At 40.6% G+C, this 23487-nt stretch overlaps 1 protein-coding gene across 3 annotated transcripts in view; it reads right to left on the reverse strand.

The window, feature by feature from the left end:
• The window catches only part of LOC139813423 (serine/threonine-protein phosphatase 4 regulatory subunit 1), a 125944-nt gene extending 102905 nt beyond the window's left edge, over positions 1 to 23039 (reverse strand). The window contains exon 1 of one of the 3 annotated variants that reach the window (XM_071778928.1): positions 22893 to 23039. Coding sequence is in view for 1 of the 3 variants with exons in the window: in XM_071778927.1 (XP_071635028.1) it covers positions 6276 to 6345 (70 nt within the window). In the remaining 2 variants the exon portion in view is untranslated. Of the gene's footprint in view, positions 1 to 6275; positions 7675 to 8735; positions 8754 to 22892 lie in introns of those variants that run through there. The other 2 variants (XM_071778926.1, XM_071778927.1) reach the window with 2 other exon arrangements.
• Positions 23040 to 23487: the final 448 nt, after the last annotated feature.

The following is a 23487-nucleotide window of genomic DNA, read 5'->3' on the forward strand; positions in this document are numbered from 1 at the left end:
ATCTTGTTATAAAATTAATAATAGTAGAAATGAAAAAAGAGAAACGCAATTATCTTCTGTCACTACTGTGTTCAATGAAATATTCAATCGTAACTCGAGAATAATTTCGATATTACGAACATAGAAAAATTATAACAACGATTGGTATAAATATAAAATATATTTCTGTATTTATAGTGTCAAAAATAACTCACTAAAATTATACAAATTTCAATCTCTGATCATTTGCGCAAATTAAATATTCCTCAAATGACTCTAATAATTACATGGCTTAATATTACTCCTCGTATATTCCTCCAAAATATGAATTATTTTCATAATATAAAGTAATTTTTTTCTTCGTCGATATCTTTAAATTAAAAGAATATACCGGAAAAAACGGAAACGGGAATGCAAAATAAAATGACACGAGTTGCCTCAGTAAGTTATCGAAAGAAGATGGACAAAATATAAATGAGAAGAAAGCAAACCTAGCATAAGATACCGGAAGGAGAATCGATATATCGATTTCTCATCTGATATTTTTGCCAATGATTGTAGGCTCTCTTTTATCGCAAGATTCGTATCTATCAGCTCTTCTATCTAAAACGAGTATCCACCCTTTTCGAAACTATTTTCTTCATTATATGACACGTTCTTCAATGTACTCACTCTTTCAATACAGGCATTACCGACTAGAGGCTGATTTCAAAACTTTCAAATATTTATTTAAATCATATTCAACGCGCCATGTACACGTCTATATTGTAACACAAAGCATTTCTTGGCTTTATTTCTAGTTGTATTAACTTTATCCATAAACTATTACTTCCGTCAAACAAGCATCTGTTTCTGTCAATGTCTACATGCCAGACATGTCCAATAACTGTGATACGATCGGCGAGGAAATGATTTCTTGTAAAAGGACAAATGAGAAATATAAAATAAACGTTGTGTTGTTTTCAAAAAAGATTACTTCGAATATGAAAATAGTTACTTCTGTTTCATTATATATTGATATTTATACACCGATTCATTTCTTTAGATTTTCTTTAAAATAATAATTAAGAACAGTTAGAGGTTAGAATATTACCTTTTTTTTTTGTTTGCAAGAGTTCCCAGAGCTTACTTCCTCGCTTATTTGCCATGTCTATACGTCGAGAGATCAGTAAAAACTGACAACAGTATACCCAGTATCGAAATAAATACACAACGTCACGTAAATAAATTCTTTCGCGCAAGAATTTTACACGATAGTTGTTCATAAGTATCAATACATAAGGAGACGCACGTATTTTCGTATTCAAAGTAGGTTTTCTCAGAAAGCACACAACCAAATGAGAAAAATTTATTTTATATATGTTATTTATCTTTGCACATAAGAAGGAAGTTCTTTTCCGAATTACCGAATAACTAGTGTTTAATCCCGTACATAATAAAAAGTAAAATCTTGTAATATTTTAATATCTTTATATATAATAAATGTTTAATATCATATAAAATATTATCAAAAAATTAAAAAACTAAAATTATTATAGTTATAATTATTCTAAAATATAACGGATTACAAAATACATCGGTCATATATTTATGAGAATTATAAAATTAAATTTATAATAATATATAAAATAATTCGATTAAACTCATGTAAAATATCTCTTGTTTTCCGCGTTTATATCAACCTTCTGTTAAAATTTATTTAATAAACTCAAATGATAGTCGCAAAATTAAAACAGTGTCATGCGCATGATTATCCACGAATAATTAACACAGTTTTTAATATTTGATGTATGAATCTAAGAAATCGTCATTTTCCCATGAAACTGCGCATAGTCAATGCGTAGGAAACCGGAGCCACCACCTTGTGCGTTATCACGCTTTCTCTCTCTTTAGATTTCCCTCTCTCCTGCGACCTTCGGAAAGTTCTCTCCCCTTTGCTCCATTCGTATTAGGCGCCACGATTGGGCGCCAAATGACGGCGACCGCGACTATGAGGGGTGCTACCAGAGGGATGAAGATCGCGGCATGCGGAGGGTGAGAAAAGGGGAGACGGGAGACAGACAGAGCAAGAGAGGATGAGAGAAGGAGAGAGAGAAAGAGAGAGCGACGGGGAAAAGGGGATGAACGAAAGGGAATGAGAAAGACAGGAAATGTGTGGAGAGAGCAGAGGGGCGTGGCAAGATGAATGATCGCAAGACGCGGGAGTATTGATCTCGGGAACTGTACTCTCTCTCGACGGCGTAGTCTCTAGCTTTCTCTTTCTCTATCTGGCTCTCTCTCTCCCTCTTTCTATTCTCTCTTCTTCGTATATACGGTGTGTCTCCCCTCGCCCGCCGTAGTCTCCTCTCTTCCGCCCTTGCTTCGTCCGTTCTATCTCGAGTTCTCTCTCCCGCGTCTCTCTCTCCCGAGGCTTCGCACCCCTGTACCGGGGGTTGGGTGCCACGGCGGTTGGGTTCAGGGTCATGCGTGCACCCCCCTCACTCTCTTCCTCTCTCTTTCTCTTTCTCGCCGGTCTCTCTAACTCGGTTCTTTCCGTCCATCCTTCCTTCCTTCCTCCGGCGAGGGAGAGGTCGTCCCCGTCTGGATCGAAGCCGGAGAACCTGAGGAAGACCCTTCTCTCGCGCCTCGATATATCCAGACTGCCTAACGCCGACCAGTTTCACGACCACCGAGATCTATGACACCTTTGTCGTTCGGTATCGTAATACGTAGTCTTTCGATAAACGTTCTTTATATCCGTCAAATAACAACTTTTACAAATATTAAAAATCTCAACAGAAATAATTATTATTATACGGCCAAGAATGTTTAATATAGGGATTTATATTAATATTTTGCGATAAATCTGATAATATTGATAAAGCGACGATGATAAAAGGATCTAGCTAAAATTTAATTTGTTATTTAAATAATAAATGTAATTTAGTTTAATTATTGAGAATGCATAAGCGTAGTATTTTGAAAAAAGGTTTGACAATGGTGGCGTAGTATATTGTCATAAGGATTATTATTATTATTATTATTATTATTATTATCACAGTAAATATACCGTGAAACGTTATTTTCTACAAAGCACTGTGTATCATGAATTGTTATAAGAAGGGTTAACACGGTCACTGCTATTCATTGTTAGTAATAACCGAAGTACGGGGTACACGGAGGAAGGACCCGACAAACATGACAATTTCACGAAAAGTAATTACTGCCCTCTTATTCCACAGTTATTATGATAAAACGACGTCCGAAAGGAAGCCATCCAGCGAGCACCTTCATTATTTTTATAAAACGTAGAAACGTTCAAGGATGTAAATTAATATTTTCTCGGTAGTTGGCCGCTTTGTAATGGAGATGGCATTTTATCGAACTGGTGATTACCATTTTAATTACAATCTTGTCATGTTATGCGACGCGAGCAATGATCGGGCTTATATTTCCAGATCTGTGAAAATACACTCACATGAGCGTATAGCAAGTTTTCAATAATTTATTTAGATACAGAGATTGATAGTTACCAGTGTAACTTCGAGTTGTTCGCAATGCTATAGATTACGGAAAACTATCGTGTTTCCGTTATCATCATAAACATAGAGATCATTTTTCTTGTATTTGTAGTATTAAAATTTTCCGCGAATTTATTAAAATTTCTTTTAGCATAACTATACTTTTAATTAATCCTAGTTATTCTCCTTAAACAAAACTGAAAATCATTTAAGTTCGAAAGTAAATTTAAGTTTGGTCTTGTTTAGTTACATCGAGGTTCGGGTATACCTAATATTATATAATATGAATATTGCGATGTTATTATTGCGCTCGTATCCGATCGAGTATTCGAGGGTATTTACGGGGAAATTGTGAAAATAGTTAAAGGAAATAGCTCAACATTACAATGTAGGCATTTCTTCCTCGCATGATTCGTGATTACCCGAGGAAGCATATAATCAGGAAGTACGCGGCAAATATTTCCCTTCCGCAGCGGTGCACGAAACTTGATGGGTGTCACCACAATGTATCGTAATGACAGGTGGGTACCAAGTCCAGGATAATCATAGCCTAAACGAAGAACGGACAGTTGGCGAGCGAAAGTCTTTTCTCGCGAAGAGTAGAGTAGCACTCCACGCGAGTTTAACTTTGGATCGCGTTTCGTTGAAAAGCGAGGTGAGCTCATATGTATGAAGGTATCGATGCGGCGACTCGTGTCGATGGTGGAACATTTATTATTCAGACAGCGTAGTGTACTCTCTCTCTCTTTCTCTCTCCTCTCTCTATCGGCAAATGATAAAATGAAGTCGCTTCTGCTGCTGCACTCGCGAATATCGGACGACTGTAAGTCCATCGACAACGAGCTCATGTCGACTTACGTCAATTTAGAATAGAAGGTTTTTAGATCGTGGCGCTGCATTGGTTATTCACACGTTGAGCTCGTATACCTCGTTGGTTATAGCAGGCGTTTAATGTTCTTACATTAACTGTGTATATAGGAGGTAAACGTGTATTTTACCAAGCGCGTAAAGACACGTCGATAGACACGGTGAATTGAACGACACGCGTTCAAACATAAGTGTTCTCACACGGCAAGTAAAAGTTCCTGCATCATTATATAAGAATTACAGACGAATCCGCCATATGACGAGAACTGTGCTAATTGATACAAGTTCGCGGGGTCTCATTTATGTAATATTAATTGCATTCCGACGATAGAGTCGTGACGTCAATCATCGCCGCTCCGGTTGATCGAATTTCACGGTAACGTCTATATGCGGTATTAATATCATTCCCAGAGACATGTTCGATCCTGCGTTCGGGAAACATATCGTACCGCGAAAGAAACCGATTTCGCGAAATTCGAAGTAGCATGCATTGATTTTATAATAAAATAAGAAGAGATTATAGAAAAGCAATGTCGCATAAAAACATATTAGCAGTTATCACCAATGAAATCGGCAAATATTTTTATCATAAATATTCATTTTTTAAGTAGAAATTAAATAAAAATTACTTTAACATGAACAGAAAATTAAATTTTTAATTAAAAACATATGTCTAATATCTTATTATTGTTAAAAGATCCCATACTGATCTTTTCTTGTCCACAAGTTTATCGATCTTCTGAAAGTGTTTGTCGCAGATAAACATATTTTATTAAAATTATAATATATATATAAAATCGTATAATTTAAGCAGCCATCTTTATCGCAAAATAATTTAAGATATTGGGATATAATAATATTTGTCAATAAAAGAAATTAAACTTTAATCATAAAAAGAAGCGCTCTTCTCTCTGTATCGAGCCGTGTGACCACGAAATATTTCACAGCGGCTCTTTTCGCTTTCTCTCTCTTGCAGAAACTTTTCGCGAGATTCTTGATAAAAAAAAAAGAAGAACAGGGGGAAAGAGGGTGTTTTTTTCTCCCGGAGCTTCGGAAATCCGTGCGGTACGCGGGGTACGCGAAATTCCTGTGTGGGACTGCCGTGCTCTCCCACCGCTCTCCCTCCTCTCGATCCCTCGTGTACCACCCAACGTCCTCGGCATGGACGAAGGTAGCAGGACGAAGGACGAAAGGAAGAAGAAAAGTGTAAGGAAGGCGCACGGAGATAGATCAATAACAAACCATTATGGACCCTCCGGGACTGCGAAGCGAACGTCGACGACGATTCGACGAGTGTTTCTCTTTCATAATACCCGATTTTAACCGCGAGATATCTCACCACGCTAATTACACAACGTATTTTCGCCAATGAGACTCGTGGAAGGATAAAAAGAGAAACTAGTTAATTAGGTTATATGATTAATAATAAATCAGGGAGTTAATTTATTATGAAAGAATGAATGGCCGTTCTTGCAGCTTTCATTTTAGATTGAATCGTTGAACGATTTTTCTAACTTGCGTCAAAAAGCAATATTTATAGTTTTGTTATCTTTTTGAATGTATTTATTAAATTATTCATTAATTTATTCTTCATCATACTTATACTTATATAAAAAATTTTCTATTATGGAGAAATAAAAGCTGACACTAAATTAATTCCCTTCAAGATTGCTTTTGCGACATTTCGTTCGTCAAACTCCTGGAGTTTCGATTGACGACAGCAAAACAAGCTTGACAAATTATCGATTAACGTCACGCTATAAAAGAGTAAAAGTATTTGGCTATATCGTCACAAATATCAATATCGTTCTTCTGCGAAATAGGTAAATCAATCGTGACGTCTAGATCGGATTACGTTTCGTTCGTCGAATCGTTCAGCCGCAATTACTGTAACTACATATATCCAAGTAAAAGCGAAAGAGGTCTTACTACAAGAATGCGCGATCTCCTGTCTTATGTCGAGGGCAGCGGAAAGAGCTCCTTCAGGTATATCCAACATAAACGAGCGGTGAGCACCAATAAAACATATATCTACGCCGTATTTCGACAAGGGCGCGCACTCGAATCACGCACACATCACATTTTCCGCGAATCGATTCGCACGCATCGCGCGACGACGAGGATCACTCATTGTAAGCCGAAGGACAGTCGAGCACTTTAGCCGGCGGAAGAGCGATGACGTGATAACTGCGTACGCGAAATTCCATCGAAGGTCGCGCGATCAATGACATTTAAAATCTACTTCCAGAGGTGGCCCAGTTCCCTAATGAGGCAAACTTGTTGATGGTGGACGACGACAAATTCAATCCGACAGCTCGTTCTGCCGCTTTTCCCCGTCCGATCGGTCGCAAAATCGGTGCTTCGCGCGGTGGAAAGGTGTCGGAGAAACCGGATGCTGAAACGGGCTCTCGAGAGGCCGGCATTTTCCGACATCATTTGGCCGAAACGGCCATGCGTGTGGGCTGGCCAAACGCATCTCGCCGCTTTTCACCGTGCCTCACGGTTTTCATAAGAGCATAGAGAACGAGACACTCGTTTTCTTTCGAGGAACTCTCACCCCGCGATATCGTTCGCACTGATATTTTAGAAGAACCACCCCTACGTCGATGTCGCGGCGTCAGCCATGCTGAACCGAAATTTCCTTCCACGAATGCCGCTCGTCTTGAGACTCGCTCCGACATCGCGAGTCCAATGGTGAAACGTCCTCGAGGATATATCCCTCGGAATGTCGTGGACGACGAATTTACTGCTGACGACGAATTTTGTGAATTTTACGCCGCGTTCCTTCCCGATGCGCAACGCGACAGCGGAGGCCGGCCTTTCGGAGCACGCATGATTTAACCCGAGATCACGCGTACTCCTGTCACTATCATTCGTCATCGGAATTTCTACCGTGTCCCAACGCCACACTTTGCCACTTATCCTTGAGCGTTCTTCTTCCCACGACGACGACGAGTGTCGTGTCTCGGTCGAATTTCCACCAACACTTCGCGAGTGCCAGTCGCGATACGCCGGTAGGACGAGCATACTCGCTGACGATGACCACGACGAGATTCGCGACTCGCTCGTTCTCCAGGGCGTGAAGAAAAAAAGAACAAAAAATAGAGCGAAATCCACGACCGTCGCACTTCTCGCGGGCACTTCGCCGATTTTCACGAGTCGGTTCTGCTCTCTTTCTACCGGCGACTCGTCGTCCCCGAGAGCGGACGACGACGGTGTCGACAACAACGACGGTGACGACGACGAAGACGGCGAACCGGACATTTTGCGATACAGAAGAACGCGGCCCTACCGGCTAATAAATCCGCTTTTAACGTGACTGCCCGACGTACACGCCGGGTTCTTGCCGGCTCCACCAAAGGCACGATCGCTCTCTGCGTGTCGATGCCCCCCATCCCCCTCCTCCTTCGCTGCTTTGTCCCCCGCCGCCCCCCAGGGGCGGATGGCAGCGACGCAGAGCGCCGTCGCCGCCGTCCCGAGCTGACGGGGGCGCCACCGAGCGGCACCGACGCCGACGCCCGCGACCGATCGATAGCCGCGACCGGTGACGACGACGACGACGATGATGACGGCGACGACGAAGAAGAGGACGACGTAGAACTCCCAACCTGTTCCCCATGTTCCTCCAACTCGAGAACGATGTTCTCACGCGGTATTTCGAGATTCAAAGGGGCAGTCGGAGGAATCTGCCGTGATCTTCACCTGGATTTGGAAAGAGTTATACGTGAAGTCGAAGGCCACGCGAAAAAATTCGATTTCAAATATTCCCTCTGATGGTTCCCTCGAGTTTTAGACTTGTCCTAGGACATTATATGTTTCTCGCGCGAAAAAAAGAATAAAGACAGAGACTACTACATTCTCAGAAATAGTGCAGATTTATCTAGAGTGATTAAAAAGAACACTCATGAATACAATAGTACAGAAAATTAATGTGTGTGTATTGTGAAATATGATATAAATTTATTTCCCAAATTTTCAACGATATTGTTCAATCCTCTCGTACAAATTGTTTCGTTTTCAAAATAAAGGATCCTGTGTTTAACTTAATATTGCAGCATCGTATAGTTCCATGCAAGAATATTCTATATCTCACAAACGGTCTCCTAAATAAAACTTTATGTGAAACGAGGCGTACCCATATTTTTTAAAAATTATGAAAGGCTGTATGTGATATCTTATCTACACTTAGAGAGAGAGAGAGAGAGAGAGAGAGAGAGAGAGAGAGAGAGAGAACGGTAAATATTTCCCTTAAATCTTTCAAGCGACTTATTTTATTCGCGCTGCAACAACTAGTAATTTTCCTAGTAAAAAATTAACAATATTGAGATATATTGTATGTATATAAGATTTTGTATAACATTTTGTGAAACAAATAGAAAAATACGTTACGTGTTGAGCTGTCTCTACCGGGGACTTCCTTCTCGCACTCGGTGGCATACGCATCGCGAGTAATGCAAACCGGACGAAGGAAGTAGGGGAGAGTATGTAGAAGGAGACGAAGGAGGAAAAGACGGAGGAAGCCGCGGGGGTGGTAGGAGTCAGGGAAGCGCGAAAATGCGAATACGTGCATGCGTGCGTACCGAACCGAAGGAAAGCGTACTACAGAAAGGCTAATATGGTTGCGTGGAACGGAGAGAGAAAGAGAGGAAGAGGAGCGTTAGATAAGAAAAGTCATCACGGTCACAGTACGTCCTGCACTATATATGCCGTCATTCATTGATTGCATCGTACGTCGTTGTATCATACGCTCTGCGCCGTTAATGTTCGCCTGATAGCAGGGCGTGCAGGCACGAAAGAGAGATCGTACGAGAACGGCGTATACACACAGCGAACGAACGGAGTGAAGAACGCGCTATGAACGGGACGAGACGAAAGGAGAATAAGCCGGATAAGAGAGAGAGAGAGAGAAAGAAAGAGAGAGAGAGAGAGAGAGAAAGAGAGAGGGAGGGAGGGGGGATGGAGAGCGAAAAATATAAGGAGAGTACGCGATTACAATACGTTTTCCTCATTCGGTTCTTCATTCCGTTTCTTTTTTTCACTCGCGCTTCCCTTTTTTTTTATTTTCGTCGCGTTTATTCCTCGCGTTGCTCCATCAAATGGGAGCTCGCTTAACGAACGACCGTATTTCGCTTTTGTAACGATGATTAACCGTGAATGTATTATCACGTATGGTAATGATTTATTAACTATAGGGATTATATGTTCTGCAGTAATAACAACGCGGTGAGATGGTACCAATTATAATCGTGCTGAGAAATGGTTTAACTTTTTAGTTATTAGAGATATGCAGATTCTTAAGTCTAATAAATATATGCTATCATCCACAAATTATAAATAATAAATTGTAGCACAATTATAAACGCAATAAATACGTTTATGTAAAAATATAATATTTTATTTAAGCTATATTTTCACAATTTAATCACTAAATCCCGAAAGTAATTACGCACAATCTATTTATATCAATTGCAAAAATTTCCACGAATAGAAATATGTCGACATCTTCTGTAAAAATGTTAAACGTCAACATAATTTTGACAGGAAAAAATACCGTGCGGTGCAAATATCATGTATTGCGGGAGAAAAAAAAGGTAAACGTGGAAAATTTTTTAAATAGCAATCTTCTTGTGGCACTAAGAACTCGCCTGTGCGAGTCAGAAAAACATGCTTGTCGCGTGCTTGCGTAACGACGACAAACATCCAGGAAAGTATAAAAAAAGAGAGAGAGAGAGAGAGGAAGGGAGAAGAGAGAGAAGGAATGAGAGATAAGTCATTATGGTCAATGTGCGTGGCCACGTCACACACGCCAGACAGTCAGTCATTCATTGATAGTATCATAGTATGGTCTGAGCGTATACACGTTGCGCAGCTCATGGCACGGTACGCACGTAAGCTCGCGTGATAGTCACGGGCAGAAAGAGACGCGACGACTACAACATGAGGGAGGGAAGCATAGAAACGATCGAAGACAAAAGAGAAAGTACTCTGTGCGTACGGCGAAAATGAGTACCCATAGGGGTGCCGCGTTTTATTAATATAATATAAGATGGGAAAGAATTAACGCGCAAGACCAGGGAGAAAGGGCAAGAAGAAATTTGAAAGACGGACTGAAAAGACGTATGCGTGACGGATGTAAATAGCGTTCTAAAACTAGCCGCCGTATAACTAGTCTCGCGGCGCGTAGAATGCGTACAGAAACAGCGTAATGAAACACTATTAGCAGCGCGCTTTGATCTTACGAAGAATACTAATTCAATGCTGGTACCTGTCAAAACAATGCGTTTATCAAGAACCGAATAGATTTTCCAATTTAGACCTGGATTTAAGTACTCGTCAAAAGATCAAATACGCAAAATAATACAAAAATAATGCAAGGATCGAATCATCTCATCGAATCACTTCACATTCTTGCAATTACAAGCGTTGGAGAAACTGCGCCACTTAATTGTGCATGTTATAAATTGTTAAATAAAATAATAACATTAATAACTCAAATCAAGACATATAAAGGCTAAGAACGCGATTTCGCAATCGCTCGCCAATTCATTCTGCGAATAAGATACGATATTTGGACGAATATATATAACCCTGCGTTATAGCAAGCCGAGCGGAAGAGAAGCGGAAACTGAAAGGCAGAAGCAGAGGCAGAGGCAGAGGATACGGGTCGTGCGACTTCGATGCGCGTATTAGTACACACGAGTACACAAGGAACAAGCGGAAAAAGCAGAAAAGTCGCAACTCATGCAACTTCCTACGTATTACCCACGATGCGTAAACGCGCGTTCGCAAAGACGTTATGTTCGCGGAACAGAAATATTTCTACCGTGAAAAATCGTGTTAATTCCTTTCCATCTGGCGGCCTAAAATTAGACGATGATGTGCCAAGCGTATACATTCCAGCCCCTATTTTTAAATTGCCACATAATGTTTATCGTCGGTGAATTATAAACCTATCGATTGATCAAGGTCTGGTTCAAATTTTGCGAAACAATTATTCTGTAATAACGTGCGAGACGCTATAAATAACCAATAATTAACATTTTGAATTAATTATATTGGTACAATTACAATATCATTACATTTTACTTCATTTATTATTCACATAAATTATATTTCCTTTTTGCAAATTGAATCCAAAATATTAGTTATTGGAGATGTAATTATTTATAAGTATTATAAACTATAAGAGAAAAAAAGATAGATTAATATTAAAGATAGACATTGATATTTTCACTGCAAGCCTGTACTCAATCGTAATCGCGGAATTATATGTGCAATGATATATATATATATATGATATGCGAAGAAATACACAATAGCGACCGAACGTCTGATTGGTCGGTTAAAAGGCGGATGAAAACGCAGACGAAGATGAGTTAGGAGAAATGTTGCTCTAATTAAGCGACGTAAGTTTATTAAACCCCGGGCTTAAAATAGCGGACGACGCATTACCCAGGAATGTAAGGGCAGTCCGGTTTTATTGCCGGTCGAGCCCTAAGATTAACTCGCACGAACCATTTTGCTCGAGTCTTGCCCGAAGAATCGTTCGTGCTACTCGCCAGAAACAATGTGCTCTCATTGATGAGCCGGGAAACGACGCAAAATCGATGGCCGCGGTCCTGTCTCTCTCTCTCTCGTGTGAAAGGCGAAAAATTAGAACTGAACGATCGATCGGCGCGGCTGCGATGGGCGCTGTTATTCGGCGGCGTAAAATGGACATATATATTCGCGAGAAAATGGGGGTAGAGCCTAAGAAACGATCGATTACCAGTCGTGTCTGAAATTAGGTTGACCGAAGAACCACTAGAAATATCAGAGCGGTGACTCGAAATGTGAGACAAGAAGCAATAGAAGCGATAGGGACAGTTTGACAACGCGCGGCCGACAGATATTTCAAACAAGCGTACTCGCTTCATCGCAAGAAAGATTAATGCTTCCGAGATATCGTATCAATGTCACAATCCCGTTAGTCTTTCAATTGACATAGTCCCTAATGTAGAATGATTCCGGATATTATCAGTAAATACGCATTTCGTGCAAGTATCAAAGGGACGTCTTTAGCCGAAGAATGTAATTTTGAAATATCGAGGATCTATTTTATAAAATAAAGTTATATAAATTACGTCTATACTGATATCCATTGAATTTAAAATTGATTTTTCCTTGATAGAATCATCGAATTGTTAAATAATCTTTAAACTATACGCAATTAAAACAGCAATTTCTCGCATATCCTCGGTGATGCAAATACAATTTTATTCTTCATTTAATTTTAATGAACTTTATTCTAATCAAATTTTAATTTGGTACCTAATTACCTAAGATACATTGAAGATTAAAAGGTTGTTAAAAGATATGGCGTTCGACCGTTTCGTTAAAAGAACATCAAGACTCCGTAAGTAAAATACGTAACGTAGCGTACGTTCCTCGACTTGAAGATGGAAATAAAAAGTTTAGTTAAAGTTTCTACTCCTAATTTTTTACAAAACAGCAAGAAGACGAATGAATATTGCGCTTATCTCTCTTCTTTTATATATATATATATATATATATATATATATGTATATATATGCTTCAAGTATCAAGTCTTGCGCTAAATTGACGTTGACGATGCGGAGTCGAGAAGTATCAACATGGAAGCTGCGACCGCGAGGGTCAGGATTAAATATAACCGTGGCTCGGGCTATTTATAAAGATTAACTTGTTGGCGAGATAACGAAGGAGGAGATGGAGACAACGGCGCTAAATTGTCGTAACAATTGCGCGGGAACCGGCGGATTCCGGAGCGGCCGTTCCTCGCGCCGCTTTGAGCTTCGACCTCGTTCTCATCTCGAGTCGTCGAACGTCAATCGTACATGTACCAAGCAAAAACAAATGATTACGTACAATACTGTCAAATATTACCGTATCACTTAACGTATAAATTTCAATTGCGATTGAACTTTAAATCGTATCTTTTACGTTATGACTATGATTCTTGACATTGTTAGCCGATAAACCTCTAATTTTCTACGTTAATTTTGAAAAATAAATTTTAAAAATTATTAAACGAAAATATTTCGTTTTTATTGTAATATTTATTTGCTTAAAGACATTAAAAATATTGCATTGCGTTATTTGTAAGTCCTTTAAAAAATATTTATGGAAAAATATTAAAACTTGCTCTATCAATTTCACACACATATACGTATTATAGAATATCACGATATAGAAGGGTAAAGTATCAAATATTAAACCGCGTACTCAAATATTAAATTAATTCCAAAGAAACTTATAGAAGATCTCCATCGTAATTAAATTCTTCTCAAGATTTGACGATTTACGTTTAATATTTCGAAGAAAATATAACTTTATGTTATTAACGTATAAATTATCGTTTTATGCATCGTAGAGCTTTGACGCTTGAAAGTCATAAATGAATAAAACGTCAACCGAAGATATGAGGGTTGAAAGAAAACATCGAAATGTTCGTCGATAAGCACGGTTCCCCGACACTACGCATTACTCGGGAAATATATGATAGTGGAGAGGAATACGCGATAACGGAAGTTTGTGCACCTGGGGAGCGCCGTCGTTGTTCCGCGGCGACACGCGGGAGAGTGCAGTCTGGAATTTTATTTACAGTTTTACCACTAAGCATTCATACACGTGAAACGTTCGCGGCGTATAGGCGGGATCCACGTGCGCATTCTGAAAAAGACGGAAGGAATGTCAGACTCGCTCCATTCAGGAGAGTACCGCATTTAATTACGTGATGTTTAATCGAACGAAAGCAGAAAAACAGGCGGAAACAAAGAAAAATCTTTCAGAAAAATCTATTTCGCAAAAGAAAAAATGAGATAAAATTGAATTCTTTTAATACACCAAAAGTGTGACTCGCATACAACGTGATATCAATTCTATAGAAATTATTTAAAAAATATATAAACTTTTTAATGTGTATGATAAATTACATAATTTGTATTTTTGTATTTTGTATTTACATCACTGAAATATATGTAAAATTTCTAATGTCTAGACGTTCAGTTGTGTAGATTACATCTACATTGAAGCAAAATAGAAAACATAATAGAGCACATATCGTATGTGTCGGTATACTGGCACGCGTGAGAAAGAAAAAAGAGAGTATATGGGGGAAGTAAAGATATGTTACGACATATTCCGTCGTTATCTCATTCTCCCCTGGGAGCACCTGATAACACACCGGTCATACATGCGCCCGTCTGTACGACGCATTTTATTCAGATCAGAAAAACCGTGCTGTTTGTTCCCCATTTCCATTTCTTCGAGATTTGATTAACGGAAATATTGGCCGTTCCTCGAATAAACCTATCGCTTCAAATCTATCCCCGTATCGCTCTTCCTTGAGAATATCGCGGATGCATTTGCGCAATTAAACCGTGATAAAAGTTTATAGGAAAGAAGTTTGTAAGAGCGTTTTATAAAACTTATAATATTAAAGGACGACAAGAGATAAATCTGTGTCAAAGTTTTCTCAATACAGACTTCTGCATATTTCACATATAAAAAGATGTGCTATTATTAAAATAATCGATCACTCTTAGCATCAAAAGTAGATTAATCAGTAAAAAAAAGTTTTGTGACCATAAATATCGCGCGCGCGAGACCGGCGTATATTGTCTAATACACGAGTTCTGTAATTCTACAAAGCAAATACCAAGTTTACAGGATAGGTTGGATTGAATCTGTGTCGGCCAGGAAGGAATGTCGCAGATCGTAAATTATCCACGAGGGAATGCCATTGGTACTCCATGGGGTTTACGCGGCTCGACGGTTTTAGCCCGATAAATGTCGAGGCGCACCTTTGATGCGGCGCCCGCTTTGAAGCGCGAACGAGCGACTGAATACTCGAAAGTGGGGAAGCACATCGGTTTCACAGGGTGGTTGTCCCAGTGCCCTTGTGCACGATGGAAAATTAGCGAGATTGTTTTTTTTTCCTCTCTTCACTTCCTCCGGCCAAAAAAGGGAGGAAAGGACCACCGTGGTTTTCCATCGAACGTTGCGCCAAGGCCATACGAAAAAGAGAGAGAAAAGAGAAAAAGGGAGATAGAGACATAGGATGGTAGGGTCGAAACGCGCAGAGGGTGCGTTTACATGAAGCTTTTCCGTTTCCGGGATATTCATCGATCCCTCTGTCAGCGGTCCTCGTAACCCAATCAAAACTTTCCCCTTCGAAGCTTACCTATCCCGCTCCCGCCGATCAGGTGAAGTACATCATATACGTATTACGCGGTTTCGGTATACTTCGTAAAGGTCTACGCGAAATCTCAAATTCTATGAATTTATAATGACCGATGGAAATGTTACTTAGTAGAAGTTGACAACATGAAATTTCTGATAAAAAACTCTTTACTTGTTCCGGAGCAAATCTGCGTTTGAATACAGGACACGTATTATGGAACTTTTCGGAATTAATTCCGATCAGAATTATTCCGTTTTCCCTAGAAAACACAATAGTAATCTAGGAAATAACTAAACAATTCCTATCAGAATCCATTCCGAAAAGTTCCACAATACGTGTCCAGAACACGAACTTGTAGCGCATAGTTTATTTATTTTTAATTTACTCTCAAACTAACAATAACCCGGTCTCGATATTTGCTCTTTGGGTATATTTTACCCTGTGTCTTTTATATTTATTTTCAATCTTTTGCAAAACTGGTCGATATCAATTTGATGCTAAATTTAACGTGTTTATAGTTTACGATGTTCAGCATCGAGTTATTTAGATAAATAAACAATGCATAAGCTTTCTGAAACAATTAATATTTGTTGAGACATTATTTAAATATATAGGGAGGTATAATGTGCGAGCTATGACTGTATCTTGGGCCGACTTTCGAAGCTGTCCTTCGCAGGAAGGCGCGTCGTACGATTTCCACGGTATCGCGACGCGTCGAGACAATGACATCGGCACGATTCCTAAACGGGCGCTTCTGGAAACAAACAGAAGGAGAGACGCGTTGTCATCGGCGATGTCGCATTCTTCCCGGAGATCGGTTCGCGCGACAGAACGCGGAAGCGTTCTACCAGAAAGGACGCCGTTCGTTGCCCGCCACTTGTCATCGTTCTCGTACGTCCGATCGCGGATTGTATCATTTCTTGCTCGTATTCTCTCTTACGAAGAAGCACTCAAAGGGAACAGAACGGGATGCCTCGTTCGAGAAGAAGTAAAATGCTACCAGCGCTAAATACGCTCCGTTGCGCCTACGACTGCACGCAAACATTCAGGAATGACGAGAATGAAATTTACGTTACAAATGCACAGGATATCTTAGAGTTACTCCACTACCTTCCTTCATTCAAAGATTCTTCAATAAATTAGCATTGAATCTTTGATCACTTAGAATTTAAATAAACTTGGTGTTTACAACCGTTTGTAACTTCTGCAACCTATTTCGATTCCGGAGTTGAAACTTAGTACGATTTCGACACGGTCCATTTTCGACGCTATAAATACGAACAATCATACTTTATGCCAAACATTTCTACTCTACGAATAAACGTAGAAATTACTTTCACGTTCATGTAGCATTAAAATGTGAATGTACCGAATGTGTTTCGCATTGAAGTATAAAACACTTTCATACTTTCATTAAAGTTAAAACTTTGGTAAAGTTTATTCAAAATTAATTGATCGTCGATACAAGCTCTAATGATTAATCTACGGTTTTTTTTATTATTAGTTACATCTTTGCTTGCGAGGGAAAGTATCGAAGATTAAACAACACGATTAGCGAATAGACGAAAGTACTGTTCGATTGACTGGTAAAATAACTGGACTGAGAAAGAAGAAAAGGTACAAAAAAAAAAGAGCAGAGATGGACGGAAGGAGAACTGGAGGGCAGAAAGGGATGGATGTGCACCAAAGCTCACGCCTATTTCTCCTTGCTCGTTAGTCACGGCTTCGTCTTTATGAATGGGTTCGCTCTCGTGGCTTTACGAGAAATCGTACTATCTTCACTACCGACGGCTTCTATCCTTTCTCTCCGTCCCTCTCTCCGCAACAGAGTGTCGGGCACTGTCCCTCTTCGGGGGGTTCGTGTCGCGCTATTACAGTCAGAATGGAAGACGGCCGCGAATCGATATTTCTCAGTGCTCGTCGACGACCCCGGCGAGAACAAATTCGGGATGCCGCCGTTGGCATCTCGCGAAAAACCGGGCGAGGCGAAACGAAGAACGGAGTACGGAGCGTGGAATCGATACATGGCGTAAAATAATCAATTCGATAACGGACGAATAGTTTTTAATCGATTATTGTTTCTACGGTATCTCCGATATTTCGTGTAATGAAACAAGTTATGACCGCTTAGCGGAAAACCTGTCTGATCCTCATCTCGTATTACGAATGTGAATATCGGGGAAAACTGTATGCCAGGAAATTCTGATTTAAATGTGACAATGTGCGAAAATGAAAACGCCGTCCTATTTCTCTGAAAATAGATTAATGTCACGAGCATACGAATTTTTCTTAAATCGATATTCTTCGAGAATATCTTTTGCCACACGCTTTTTATCGCTCGTTTCTCTCGTAAGGGCGCGGTCGATCCTGAACTGCGCTTCGTCCTGGAAGGAAATGTGGACGTATAATTGAAGAACGAAACGTTAATTCAAGTTTGCGTATAAACCTTTGCGCATGGCACGGTACAATCATTGAATCTAGGGAGACTTCTTCTAGATGAAGACAGAAAATTTTGAAACTTTATACAAAAACGGTCACTATTTGTTGCTACAAACGTTTTAATGAAATAGAATAATACTAACGTTTTTATTAGATTTTTGACTCAATTACATAAATTTAGAGATCTCAAATATTCTATAGAAAAGCTATAGAAAAAAAATACATATTAGCCACGTCGGATCTTATCTCAAATAAATTTAATATTCGATCGCAGAAATCTACAGATTTAACAACATAAGAAAGTCTCTATCTCATTCCTTCTTAAATATAAAAAGGAAAAATTGTTTGAGAGTCAAATTGACCTGACGTGGCTACTTGAGGATTAACGTAGAATTCAAGAAATGAAGAAGGACGAAATGCTTATCGTTCGTATCGCCTACTTCGACATCGAAGCCTCTTGCATGCTGGAAGAGAGGCTCTGCAGGCATGCCCTATAATGAGAAGACGTAGAAAGGGTGAACCCGAGAGAAAGGGAGAAAGAGAGAAAGTCAGAAAAGAGAAACGGAAAAGAGAAGAGGGTGGAAGACTCTGGTCGGGCCGCGAGAGGAGATGAGGGAGAGATTGGAGATTGGAATGGTATTCGAGGAATGTCATGTAATAATCGGCCGCCATTCGATCGTCCGTTTCGACGAGAGACGGCGCCACCTCTCAGCTCGGCTCGGCTCGTTTCGGCTCAACCAAGCCATGATGACGACGGAGAAACGGACGGAGAAATGTTGACATATCCTAGTTTTTATCTAGTTCGAAATCGTTCGTGTTTGCCTAGTTCAAAAGTGAAGCGACGACACACATGCGATTGTTTTATTTGAAAAAGAAAGACGTATATCCGTATATCGCATACTAGAAAAGAATTTACAAATTTTTCCACGTTAGACAATTTTTCCATATGAAAAAATTTTTGTGAACATGATTTTTTGAGGATTTAATAAAATTATTCTTGAAAAAATTGATTGAAATTTGTTCGATCGGTTTTTCACTGTACTATCCTTGGAAAGAGAAAAAAATTCAATTAAATTTTAACTTAAGTTTAAGTTAACTCTAGTCTAACTTGAACTTGTATAAACGGATTTCAAACAAATGGCAAACTCGTCTTTTTTTTTCATTTACATTGAAAAATGGTTTCTAAAGAGATTAAAACAGGTGTCGTCTATACGACAACGATCCACTGCGAGACGCCAAGAGAAATAAATAAAAAAGAGAGGAGGGAAAAAGAAGTATGCAATCGCTTCGCGAAGTTCGTCGTCTCGAAAGGGTGACGGATTCCGGTTTTGCGATTCGGCGGGATGTCTACTCCGCGCGTACTTAGCTAGTCTCGAATGCGAATTTAATAAGGTGAATAAATCATTTTAATGTAACGCGCCCATACGTAGGTATCGGAAGGGCGACGGCCGACGAAAGAATAGAAAAGACTGACGCGCACGGGAAAAGAAGAGGAAGCGAAAGAGAGAGAGAAAGAGAGGAGGGAAAGAAAACTGGTATTTTTGCGTTCGAGCACGTCAAGGGGTGCGTTTCGTGTTGCGATTATAAAAGCCGAGGTAACCCCCCTGGCCGCGTCTAGACGATGGCGTAGTCTTCCTATCAAAAACAGACCACCGAACCGAAAAGGCTGAAAGGGCAAGGAACTTCACGCAATGCCAAGAAATTAAAGTTTCTTTATACATCCGCCTATACTCGTTCCATACCCCGTATACTTTTCCCCTACCTCGTCTCTACCGCCCCTTATCCATCCTCATGTCCGGTCGGATAAAGTCGACGTTACGCGGCGGAAAGAAAAAGATATCCCGACGAGACGTCTGAAAGAAGAGCTTATAAAAACTTCATGAATCATATCAAGAAATGGCAGACAAATTAGAATTATGTCAAAGCGGGCAAAATGACAGAAAATCCTGTATTGTCAAAATTGAAGATGACAACTGATTTACATCGCGCACGATTCATGATATCTTATCCATTTTACAGATCTATTTTATTTCCAATTATTTCCTTTATTTTCCGTGATAAAGGAAATTTAAGCCCTTCTGACAAAACGTGACGTTTCATAAATCATTGATCAATAAAGTTGCCTATTTCTCTAAAAATACCTAAAAATTTACTTTCTCCTTGACATTTATAAATTCGTAACGAAGTAAAAGCGAACGTTAAAAGTTAACCGCAAACAATCGGAACGATTTCATCAGACGGATGAAAAGCAGGAATCATCGGTACTCGAGAAACGTCTAATGCAGTAACTGTCACGGCCAGTCACCAAATAATTTGCATAATCGCGATCGATTACCGGCAGTTACCATGGTTGCCACGGTCATTGTCATACAGCATTGTGTAGCACATTCTTGAAAAACTTCATAAATTTCCGTCAATATATATATTTTAATTAAAGAATATAAATAAAAAAAATCTTTAACTTTCGCTATTCTGCTGCATTCAAACACGTATGTAAATTTTGTTTTTATTTATATATTCTTATATACGTATAATTTTAAATTAGATTATATCTTTATTGTCTTAAGATGCTTCAACTTTTTCTCAAATGTTTATTGTACTATCATTCATAAAAATGTGTGATATAGATATATTATGATGTATAAATGTATGTGTTAAGTTTTGAACCGTATAGGTTCGCTAAATCTAAATGATTGTACAGCTCAGTCATCCCTGTAGAATTCCATACATAAAAATAAAATTTTTCAGTGCGATCTAGACAATAGAATTATATACAACTTGCGCTAGTGATGACCAATTAAGAAACCCTTTTAATAAAGATGCTTTTCACTAAAGTAAAATTCTCTTCTCATCATATATGCATATTTATATCAATCTACTTTTAAGTGCTAATTTTGTGCTAATAACATATTCTAAACAGATGTTTGTACCATGTTCATATAAAAAATAATAAAAATCACTTTATTACTTATGACAGAAATGAGGATAAAGTTGGTAATCGTGCATCAATGATTCACGATTGATTGTGACGTTTACTCTACTCAACAAACATCGTTCACGTGAAACGTCTTCTCGATCGCTTCGATCTAGATCTGGGCTTGCTTCGGCATCGGGGAAGGTTACTGATCCGAATACTCCTCTCTATCTAGACACGTTTAGAAATATAAGCGGCGCGGAGCTGATAAAACGGTCTCTGGAATGCAAGATAAAGGCGGCTAGGACCAGCTTGGTCGGCGCCGACGGAGAAGATACCCGCGTGAATGAGAGAAACGGAGAAGGAAGACCCAAGATAAATGCGTATATACGTGTCCCGGAGCGGAACGAACTCGAGTTCATTATGTGACGCATAATCATGAGGCAAATTATTCGCGTTTGACTACGAGAGCGTATTCGGGAGTCCGCACGAGCGTTCTCAGCTCTTCTCTCGTTCAGGCAACCAGGGCGGTTTTTTGGCGGATCACCGACGAGGACCGGCGAGACCCTTGATACAGCCCTACTTACGACAGATGGCATTCGCAAATAGACGATAGAAGAGGAACCCGAGATCAGTAACCCCGATAGGGGAAGGAATCGCGCGCGCTAACTGCGCCGTTTTCTTTAATCTGCCGAGATGCCGCCACTCTTCGTGACTCTGACCTTCGTCCGAATTCTCCTCTGCGCCTCGAATACACTGTATTTTAGACGTCGGCGAACGGTTATTACGCGTTTTCAGTTATAATGGTATCCACATGTGCCTTGTATATATCAATCATATATTCGACTCTTGTTTCCCATCCACGAAATTAAGGTTGCTCCAACGTATCTTTAACAGGGATTAGAATTGCTATAATTTTCATACATTTACATTTCTACGTTATAGATAAGCGAGAAAGATTTCTACGTCTAACCTGGAGTCTAACAGGAATCCATCCAAGATATATCTATCGCAACAATAGCATTGGATATTTAATTCTAAAAAGTTACTTAATCTCCAGATTAATTTCTAGAATGACACTTTTCGTACACCATGATCGTCGTGCAATGTCAATTTTCTCTCAAACAGCGCGGTCGGGCTTGAATTATTCCGTCGGTGATCGACAACCGACACATGTCGAATATTGGCGCCGTACGAAATCTCTAAAGATTGTTATCGACCTGGCGCCAGTGCGTATCTATGCTTTACAATGCGAACCGCAGGTGGTTGCTCCGATAAAAATCCCGTCGTTGGAAAAGCGATTCAGTTTCGAATAACGTTTCCTCGCATTCGTCTTCGCCGGAGCACAACAACGACGGCGACGAGGGATACGACATACGACGCGAACGCATGCCCCCTCTCTCTCTCTCTCCTTTTCTCTTTCTTTCCGTCGCCGCAGCCGTCGCTCCTCATCCTCTTTTTTCCCTCTCGCCGAGATAAACACGGCGCGCGGCGTGGCGTTGCATGGCGTGGCGCCCCCTCTCGACGGACAGAACCGCCCCGTGATCTCACGAAACGCGCTGCTCCCCGCGCGCGCGGCGGCGGCATATCGCGGCCGTGCGTACGGGAGCGGTCGTCCCGCGTGAAACCCTCTCTGTCTCACGACGGCCGGAGTACTCGCGACGTCTCTCGCGGCACGCCCGGTCTCGCGCCGCGGCGGCGACGGCGGCGGCGCATCGCGATCCTAACCTCGAAACCCGCGGCGGGGAGCCGCGCTGGAATCACGCCGCATCGCGGCGGTCCCGCGTGCCACGCGTCGCGCGGCACGCACGCACGTGCTTCGAAATATTCGCGGGAGCGACGTGGCCCCCCGACAGGAAGGTCGCCATGCACGGAACCGAGCCGAGCCGCGGTCCGACCAAGCCAAGCGCTTGCTCTGCCGTCGCGCGCGTGCGACAGCACCGTTCGCCCTCGTGAAATACGCGTGCGCGCGCGCCCACAGGGTACTCACCCTCGTCCGGGTCCTCTAGATCCTCTGTCTGGATGTAGGATATATCTGAAACCCACAAACACCACGGGTTAGCAGAAAATCCCTCGTGTTTTCGGAGAAGTCTCGTCCCGTCCACAGGCACTCACTCACCCGCCATCTTGTAACAAACTGCGGCGCGCTCCCGCGGCCACGCGCCCAACTCGCGAGTCGCGGCGCGAATCGAGATCCGTCCGATATCGATTCTCGCGCGCTCGGGCTTGGCGAGCGTCTCATCGATATCGCGAAATTCGAATTCGCGCCGAATAGGGTTTTCTCATTTCGATCGCTTCGCTTGCGCTTTTATCTCGACGCAATAGATGGCGCACATATATCATTACGTACATTCAAATAATAGTAAATTTTTATTACAATATTATTTAAGTTAATAATGTTGTAATTATGGATCAACTAGACTTTTGTACACAATCATCAAAATATATGTATGAATCGTTTAAGCATAGTTATCGCATTAAATTTTATACTCACCGGTTTCAAAGCACGGCACTGCATCGCTTGCGACCGATGAAACAGCATTGATCACCAAGACTCGCAAGAACTGAACGAAGAACACGTTCCG

Source organism: Temnothorax longispinosus, chromosome 5, assembly GCF_030848805.1.
Source record: "Temnothorax longispinosus isolate EJ_2023e chromosome 5, Tlon_JGU_v1, whole genome shotgun sequence".
NCBI classification, from domain to species: Eukaryota; Metazoa; Arthropoda; class Insecta; order Hymenoptera; family Formicidae; genus Temnothorax; species Temnothorax longispinosus.